Genomic DNA, 10250 nt, shown 5'->3' with positions numbered 1-10250 from the left:
TATACAAGGGGTATTTATAGGTGCTAGATGAATCAAAGTAATAAAGGCATAGAATCTTACAATTAATATACAGATATGCTATAAATATAAACGATACTAATACGATACTAATTGATCTAAATTGATTCTAATGATTTTCTAACATTGACAATCTCCTGGTTGATATATCAAAATGAGAACTTTTCAGTTTGTTCAACTGGAAGGGCAGGATAATTGACATATACCTGTCAAGGAAGAACAAGAATGGACGGATCTATCTGTTCGTATTTGTGCGATACACTACGAAGGGGGAGCTCTGAAGGCGGTTACAGAAATGAATCAGATGGTGTTGAGAGGAAAAAGAATTTTTGTAGCAGAAGCAAAGTACAGAAGAATACCTGATCTGAAAGACATTAAAGGTAAAGAGGTGCAGGGAGCCACATGACAAGGTAAAGAAGCTAGCCTCCAGCAACATAAGGATACCACAAAAGCAGAAGCAAAGGTGACAAAGTCCTCGGGAGATGCAAATGTTAATGACCCAAATAAAAATGGTTGGGCTAAGAAAGTAAAAATTCCAATGACAAAAGATAATGTTACATGGTTACAAAGGAGTATTGTCGGAGGTACAAAGAAGATGATCAACTTTTAGGCACTTTGTTGAAAGATTCATAATGAATGACCGTGTGTAACACATGTACGAGAATTGGGTGCATACAAAGTAATGCTAATGTTTGACACAATATCCAGTGCGGAGGAAGTATATACATTCAGAATGAAAGTGTTATTAAAATTATTCCATATGATATGGAGATGAGATGAGAGTGAGAGGAGCGAGAAAAGAAGAGTATGGTTGGAGTGCTATGGAGTACCAATGCATGCCTGGTCAACGGAGACTTTTACCATAATAGGAGATCAATGGGGAGAGGTGGTAAAGTGTGACAATTTAACGAAAACATGTAGCTTATTCAGTGCTGGCCGCATTCTGATCGATACATGTATGTTTGAAATGATTAATGAGTGGATCCATGTCACTATTGGAGTGAGTGGGTTTGACATCCTTGTAAAAGAGGTAGGTGGAGAGGTGTATCGAGAAGAATGCTTTTCAGAGGCAAAGGACGACCAAATAGATAAAAGCATAGTGATTGGAGAAGATGCGGTGCAAAGTTGCATAAGAGATAAAGCCGGTAGTGGTGCTAAGCCGACGGCGGCTAGATGGGATCGGCGGCACAACTTATGACGAAAGAACAATTGGAGGAGGAACAACATAAGGACAAAATTGTGACTCTACTGTCTGAATTAATGACTGAAATTTTCAAATTTCAAATTGCCATTATGGGTGTGATGGTTATGCGTTAATTAAGGGGAAGGAGAATCAAATGGCGTCAGATGCAACTCATTATGAGGAAGACTCATATTACACTCTATCTTGTAATTATGAGGAGGTATAACATGAGCCTTCAAATGTTTGTGGAAGGGGTCATCATGGGCTGATGGCAATAAGGCCTAGTGTCATGAAACAAAAAGAAGGCAAGCTTAACAAGAACAAGGTCCAGTTGAGGAAGGGTGGCCTTGGGCTAGCTGAACCGGTTAGGGATGGCCCGATAGCTAAGGTGATCCGGTTGGATGGAGACGGGATGGATTCAGCAGCTTCCTTAGGAAACGCACATCAATGCCGAATGGAAGAGCATGAGGCGTCCCTAGGCAGGTGTCCAATCATCCAAGGGGAATGGCACATAGCACAAGGAGCTGATGGGGTACCACAGTGCGACGGATGGCCTACTGGTGTGGACAACGATGAACAGCGTATCACAGGAATGGATAGTGAAAGAGGCGGCCTTGAGAAGAACAAACAAGGAAATCTCATAATTGCTAATTGATTGGATGAGACTTATCAACGAAGCAGGAATTTGAAACAGAGGGAGGTGGAAGGAAGAGACCTGAATAGCGAGATGCAGGGACATTATGACGGCAGATTCAAAATAGCAAATGTGGTGGCACAAGAAGAGGGACGGGTACCCGGTGGCGCAAAGGAAAGAAAGTCAAAGGCTAGGGAGACAGTGGTGGTGGGTTCGGGAGAAGGCTCTGGGGATGGGGAAGAAAATAAACATGAAGACCCTGCATTAGAAGAGACTAGCACAACGGCGAATATGCATGGAGAAGTAGCGATGCACAGTGACCAATTCCAGAGTTGGGAAGAGGAAATGGCAGAGAATAAAGAGGTTTGGAAACTGGGGTAGAGTCTGGAGTAATACCATGCAGTGATGAGGAGGACATTATGCCAATTCTTCAGGAGCAAAATGAAGCAATAGCAATGAAACAAAGATAGTCGAAGAAAAAGGAGAAAATCAGAAGAAGTCGCCCAAAAACACGGAAGTATGTGTGTAATAAAATTTATAAATGATTTTAACCTCTTGGAATGTTAGGGGGTTGGGAGGTATTGCGAAATTGAATATAATAAAAAATTTCAACAATAAGTTTAGAGTAGATATGTTGGGTTTGATAGAAATAAAAAAAGAGGTGGTGAATAAATATGATGTAGCTAGAAATTGGGGTAATGATAGAGCTTGTTGGGAGTATGTTAATTCTACTGGAGCCTCCGGAGGCTTACTATTAATATGAGATGAATCTATTTTTAAATTGTTAAATTACTATAAAAGAGACAGGTGGTTATGTGTAAAAGGAGTGATGCCTAAAGATAATTTTTACTGTGCAATTTGTCTGGTATGGGCCACATATGGGAGCTAAAAAACTCTTAATATGGGAGAAATTAAGCTATATTACAAGATTGTGCCAAACTCCTTTTTGTTACATGGGAGATTTCAATGAAATTTTGCATATAGAGGAAAGAAAAGGGGAGACCAGCTTGCCAGCTTCTGCTGAAGAATTCAGAGCATTGATTAATGATATGGAGTTGGTGGACTTGGCACTTAATGATCGCAAGTATACATGGTTTAAAGGTTAGTCCTGTAGTCGGATTGATAGAAACCTGGTCATCTTGGAATGGTTAGATGTGTATCCGGACACTCGTCTAAGAGGAGGACCGAGAGGCTTATCAGATCACTGCCCTTTGTTAGTGGAAGATAGAAGAATAACCCAGGGTCCAAGACTGTTCTGCAGTTTAGACTCGTGGTTCACACATGAAGGTTTCCTAAGGATGCATGGTGAAGGAAGAATGGAGGGGATTAGGCAATGTACAGTTTTTGGATAAACTGAAGGCACTGTCAAAATCACTAGGTAGATGGCACAAGCAGTACTTTGGGAATATACCTGAGAAGATACAAAAGTTTGAGGACAAGATTAAGAAAGTGGATGATCAGGTTAGCAACGGAGTATATGATGGTACTGTAGAAGCAAGAAGGAAGGCGTTGGTAAGATGTTGTGAGGTATGGTATACGAGACAAGATATACATTGGAAGCAAATGTCTAGATCTCGACAAGCCAAGGAGATGGACATGAATACTAGATACTTCCACAATATTGCACCAGCAAGAAGAAGAAACAACCGAATTGAGTCTCTAGTGATCAATGGAATGCTGGTAAGGAATCATGCGAGAATTAAGGTTTCCATTAGAGACTTCTACAGGAACCTATACCACCAGGAAGAGTAGCCTAATATTAGCTTTCGAGAAGGCCTAGTCAATCGGTTGGAGATGGAGGAAGCTTAAGCACTATAGGTGTTATCGACGGAGAGGAAGTAAAGGATGCAGTTTGGGACTGCGAATCATCTAAGGCTCCAGGTAGTGATAGATAAAACATGAACTTTATAAAAAGGTGCTGGGAGGAGATAGGAATGGAATTTACTAAAGTTGTAATGAGCTTATTTGAGACCGAAAAACTACCAACAGAGTCCAATGTTACTTGGGTAGCACTGGCTCCAAAGTTTGTGGGCACAAAGGAGATAAAGGATCTCAGATCGATTAGTATGGTTGGATGCATTTATAAGGTCATATAAAAAATGTTGACAAGAAGAATGAGGATTGTTATGCCAGGATTAGTGGGGGAATCACAGAGTGCATTTGTAAAGGGTAGGAGGATACATGATGGAGCGTTAATAGCTTGTAAAATTGTACAATGGCTAAAACTAAAGAAGAAGGCATCAGCAATCATCAAACTAGACTTCCAGAAAGTCTATGACAGAGTCAAATAGAATTTTGTGGATGTTGTGCTAGAAAAGATGGGATTTGGTAGAAGATAGAGGGCATGGATTACAGAGTGCATTAGATCAGCATCTGTCTCCATAATGGTTAACAGGCACCATCGAAAACATTCAAGATGGAAACGGGACTTCGGCAGGGCGACCCATTATCACCATTTTTGTTCGTGCTTGTTGTACATGTTTTGAGTAGAATGATAGGGGAGGCAGTAAAAAATAAGAGAATAGTGTAACAGCCCAAACCACCCACTAGCACGATATTGTCCGCTTTGGCACACAAGACCTCACGATTTTGCTTTTGACGATAGGGATGATAGCCAAAGCCCCCCCCCCACACTCACTCGTCAAAATGCGTCATGCTAGGGAGAGGTATCCACACCCTTATAAGGCATGCTTCGTTTCCCTCCCCAACCAATGTGGGACCTTACAATCTATCCCCCTAAGGGAGCCCAGCGCCCTCGCTGGCACATCGATCCCGGTTCCGGCTCTGATACCATCTGTAGTAGCCCAGACCACCCGCTAGCACGATATTGTCCACTTTGGCATACAAGGCCTCACGGTTTTGCCTTTAACGATAGGGATGATAGCCGAAGCCCTCCCCCCACACTCACTCATTAAAACGCGTCATGCTAGGGAGAGGTATCCACACCCTTATAAGGCATGCTTCATTCCCCTCCCCAACCAATGTGGGACCTTACAAATAGCTCTTCTTTTAGTCGGTAGGGATAATATAGAGTTATCTCACCTTCAATTTGCTGATGACACTATATTGTTCTGTCCACCAGAGGAGGAGACAGTGAGAAATTATAAGAGACTCCTGAGGTGTTTTGAAGCGATGTCCGAATTGAGTATTAACTTTGCAAGTCTAGTTTGATACCGGTGAATTGTAGTCAGGAATGGGTTGGTCGGATGTGCCAATTATTAGGGTTCCATGCGGCAAGTCTACTAGTGAAGTACCTGCGTATTAGTTTAGGAGCAAACCCAATTTTGGTTAAAACATGGAAGCCAGTAATAAATAAGGTAGAAGAGAAACTTAGCCTGTGAAAATAAAAAATACTCAGTAAAGCAGGAAAGCTGGTCCTCATCAAGTCGGTGTTGAATAGTCTGCCTACTTACTATCTAAGTTTGTATAAAATACTGGGGACGGTGGCAAAAAAATAATCTCATTGCAAAGGAGGTTCTTTTGGGGGAAGGATGATGGGTGGCCTAGGCTGGCTCTTGTAAAGTGGGATTTGATACAAACACCGAAGAAGTTAGGAGGACTGGGTGTGGGTGATGCGATGATTCGTAATACTACATTATTGTTCAAGTGGCGATGGAGATTTTCTAAGGAAGATTGTCCTTTATGGAAGAAGGTTGTGTGCTCCTGCAATAATCTGAACCCTGGGCAGTTATTGTCTACTCAAGCAATACCAAGAAAAGGGGTCCGTGGAGAGATATATGTCATTTGCAAATAAAAGAGCAACATGTCAGACAAAAGATGATTGACGGTTTGGCTATGGAGGTAGGTGATGGTAGATCAACCAGATTTTGGGAAGATACATGGTTACAGGCGAGGAAGCTGAAAGACTCCTTTCCGAGGCTCTACTTGATTTCAAATAATAAAGGATCCGTGATTGGGGACTGTGGGTTTTGGGATGGGATAGAGAGGGTATGGAACTTCCAGTGGAGGAGGGAGCTCTGCCAATGGGAGACTGACAGTTTGAACCAACCTGTGAGATTGATAGAAGGTGCATAAGATAGAGTGGCGTGAAAATTTGATCAAGAATGAGTTTATACTACTAACTCATTTGTGCAGGTTTTGCAGGTACAGAGTTTGACGGATGATATTCTTAGCTATAAGTTCACAAATGGAATCAGGAAAGGACTAGTACCCCCTCGAATAGAATTGTTTACTTGGTTTGTGCTTGTAGGCCGAGTTAATACAAAGGATCGCTTGAGCAGATTGGGCATCATTGAACGAAGCAATAATGTCTGTGTTATGTGTAACAAGAAAATTGAAACTGTGCAACACTTGTTTGTAACGTGTAAGTATACTTGGCAGGTGTGGTGCGTATGGATTACTTATGTGGGTCATGTTTGGAGCATTTCAGGCTCTATAAAAGTGCACTTTAAGAGTTGGAGGTCGATGCCATTGAGAAAAGACGTGGGAAAAATATGGTTAGGGGCTTCTTCTTAGTTATATAGAATATTTGGTTGTGTAGAAATGAGTTCATTTTTCAAAATAGGAAAACAGTTGTGGTGGATTGTGTTGCTAGGTTGTTTGGTTGTTCTAGAGAATAGTGCAAAGTCAACTCATGTTATTGATGGCTATGCCGGAGATGATTTATGAGTTGTTTAATTTCTTGCTCTACCTTTGTACGTTCCACTGAGTGTGTCGAGTTTGTTCTCCTTTAAAAGAAAATAGATAAAAGAATATCAATATATATAAAAAATTATAAGTTAGCCTGGTGGCAAGTTTGTCATGCATTACGACCTTTTCTTAAGTTTTGGGTTTAATTCCCAGGTAATAGGAGTTTGAAGCCGGATCGGACTATCCAAGGAGAACCTTGAATATCTGAAAGAAAAAGTTTAGGGACAAGTATTTTTATTAAAATTTGGTCAGCACTTAACTAACAAAAGAAAAGTAAATAATTTCACACCATTGAATGAAATCTCACATCATTAAAAATACCAATAATAACTAATTGATAGTTACAAATCACAAAACTTACTTATTTTCTAACACGCCTCTATGTGAAAATACTAAAATATACTTAATTAGTATATATAGCCCAACTTTTTTGAAATTTTTTATGAAATTATTTCACATTAATTAAGTCACCCTTAATAATAAAAAAGATCCTAATTTCTCAAGCCTTTCATACATTTGAACAATTTATCGTATACTTGTTATTTTCACGTTGTACTAATCTCCGTATATGTTTTCTTTTAATTTTTATAAATTATTTATTATTTAATTAATTGACTTTGGTGATGAATTTCCACTCATAATGGGTATGCAAAAAATCCTCTACGGTTAGCATAGTGGTCAAAAGAAGCTATAATAATGGGTTGAGTTGTCGTTGGTTGTTGTTATTATTATGCATAATTAAGGGATTCAAAAGAAAACAAAAGAAAAAAGAATTGTATGTATGTAATTACTCATTTAAATTTTGATAGGCTTGACATTAAATCTAGTTGATGTAATAATTACTGCAGAGGGAAGGGAAGGGAAGCCAAGTCTTCATCGTTGACATAGACCAAGTCTTTGTCGCATATAGTCCACTCAGTTCATTACCATCATAAAGATATGGCACTTTCAGTTGCCTCTTCTTCTCATGCACGTGCTGCCACTCATTAACACGACGTTTCATCAGCTTTAGAGGTAAATGACTCGCGTAAAGGATTCCTCAGCCATCTTCATGCAGCTCTCCATAAAATCCAAATCAAATCAGAGACGACAGAATGAAGAAAGGAGGAGTCACAAAAAATTATTGGAATCGATCTATTGGGTAGGGGTACGGTGTTTACGGATATCAGATATCCAATTATTCGTTCGAATTCGAACTGAACCAATTAAATTGGTTTTAAAATCAATGGATAATCAAGTTTAATTTAAATCGAACCGATAACATTTTCTATTAATTGGTTCGAATAATGATTATGAGAGTGCAAAATTCGAGCCAATCTGATAAAGAAACAAGAAATAAACAAGAAGATAAAGATTTAAACCGAATGAAAAGATACATTAAAATTGAAATAGAAATAAAAAGGATAGATTGAAATTGAATACAAAGAGAGTCACTCTACTTTCTACCCAATTTCTTGACGCAACAAGAAAGGGACTCCTCAACCTAACTTGCCAACGCCATAGTTTGGGAATTGAATTGAAGGAACTCCTCAACCTTCTACTCAATTCCCCGATGTAACAAGAGAAGGGCTCCTCAACCTCAATTGTCCACACCATGGTTTCATCATGAAACCAAAAAAGGGTTTTCAAACCTCTAAAAATTCTATTATACGACTACAATAGCTAAGGAGGTATTTATAACCTCTTATTAGGTTAAAACAAAGAAAACCCTAAAACCCATAAACATAGGGCCCAATCTAATAATTAAATAAATAAAATCAAAATACATCAAATTAAATTAAAACATTCTAAAAATATAAACTAATAAAATCTTCTAAATAACACTCGAACTCTTCATATCACGAATATTTGAAACACGTATCATTCTCCTCCTCTTCAAAAAAGATTCGTCCTCGAATTTTTTAGGTAAAATAGTATATGAAAAGGACAATAATTATAAAAAAGATAATATTTTTTTTCTTTTCTTTCTTGTATATATATTTTTTTGCACTGTATGTTTTTTTTGTTTTTTTTTTAAACAATAAAATCAACAATAATGAAACGCAAACACTAATTATTAACCTAATCCTAAATCCTTACCGTTATTCACCCTAACAAATCGTAGGTAGCTTTCTCATGGTAGCTTCCTCTTCGTCAGTGTTTCCGTCAGCATCTTTATTAGAGTCTTCGTCAGTGTTATCCCTGTCAGTAGCATTATATTTTCTGCTGGCAGTGTCATCGTTTCCATCAATGTCATCTTCATCGCTGGCTCTTCTTCTGCTTCAATGCTTTAGAAATCTTCTTTTGCTTCAGTGCTCCAGCAATCTTAGCTTCCTCATTTTGGATTTGTTCTCTTTTATTTTCTACGAATTTGATTATTAAATTTTGTTAGGATGTTAGTTTAGGGCTAATGTTCTCTTCTATTGTTAGTGAATTTTTGTGAGTCTGTTTGTAAATTTGTTAGTTAATTTCTATAAATCTATTGGTTTAGAGTTGATATTATGTGAATCTGAAAAAAGAGTCCGAGTGTGAATATGATTTGTTTTGATATTGTTAAAATTGATTATAACTGTTTTTAAATTTTGCTGCTGTAAATTTTTTCCTTTTCTCTCAATTTTTAAAATTTTTTTTTTTCAAATTTAAGATTTATTGAGGTACCCGACCACCCAAACCAATCCAATTCTAAATTAATCGGTTTGGATTAGTTCGGGTCTGTTTTCAAAAAACGCCTTACCCGATCTAAACTGGCCCGGCGATAATTTAATTAATTCAGTTCTAATTTGTCCTCAAACCAGATCTAAGCCGATTTTTAAAATAGGTTGCTAAACCCTAAATCCTTAACGACTAATTTGCGTGGTTGCTTAAAGATTGGTCACCAAATTAAAATACCAATTTCTAATTTTTAGTAATTGATTTTCAATTAGGGCTATAAAACCAATGACAAATTAGATTAGTCACTAATAAATTGTGATTTTTTTTGTTGCTATTTAGTAACCGACTATATCGTTTGGTCTCTGATAGCAACCAACTATATTTTCATGTTGAATGCTAATTCAGTCACTAATTGTTCAGTTTTTAAATCAATCACTAATACATTACTTTAAAATATTAAAATCGCACTATAAGAAAAATGCTAAATACTGTCAGATTTAACATTAGACATTAGCAGCGAATTTATTGGGAGATTTGGCAATAAATTTGTCGAATAAAAAGTTACTATTGGATTTGATTTTCTGACGGCAAATTCGCCAGTAATAATTGAAGAAAAAACAAGAAAAATTGGTGCCGAGATTACCGTGGAATTTACCGTCGGATTTATCCACCGGTAATCACTGATTAGTGCAACGTTGCGTTTTGGTAACTTTCAAAGCATTACCGTCGGATTTTTCCACCGGTAAATTCGATAGTAATCTTGCCCTAAATTCGAACCGCGAATCCTTTCTTCTCTCATTTTCGAACCGCAAACCCTTTCTTCTCTCTCTGTCTCTCGCTCTCTCTCTCTCTCTCTCTCCCTAAACCACCTTCAGCAGCCCCTTCGCCAGCATCGGTCACCACCAACTGCGTCTAAAGACTGCGTGAACTCAGTTACGTACTCCTTGCGACGCGTTTGTTGCTTTGTCGCCGCCGTTTTCGTTCTCCTATAAGGACCCCTAACCCCTTTTTGAACTCTAACCCTAAACCCTAATTTATGGTGTTACATATGTTTTTATTTTATTTTGATTTTGTTCTATTTTTATTAGATTTTAGGGTTTGTTCTGTTTTTGTTTGTTTATTCTGATTTTGATT

At 38.1% G+C, this 10250-nt stretch overlaps 1 protein-coding gene across 1 annotated transcript; it reads left to right on the top strand.

The window, feature by feature from the left end:
- On the top strand, positions 3138-3587 carry LOC107614716. Its single transcript, XM_016316858.1, has one exon. The coding sequence runs from the start codon at positions 3138-3140 to the stop codon at positions 3585-3587; it is 450 nt and encodes a 149-aa protein (XP_016172344.1).

Source organism: Arachis ipaensis, chromosome B09 (assembly GCF_000816755.2).
Source record: "Arachis ipaensis cultivar K30076 chromosome B09, Araip1.1, whole genome shotgun sequence".
In the NCBI taxonomy this organism is placed as follows: domain Eukaryota; kingdom Viridiplantae; phylum Streptophyta; class Magnoliopsida; order Fabales; family Fabaceae; genus Arachis; species Arachis ipaensis.
This window is presented reverse-complemented; position numbering and strand designations above follow the sequence as displayed.

Bases quoted from the DNA above. Each gene is read 5' to 3' on its own strand.
- LOC107614716 (XM_016316858.1), top strand. From the start codon at position 3,138: ATGGTGAAGGAAGAATGGAGGGGATTAGGCAATGTACAGTTTTTGGAT.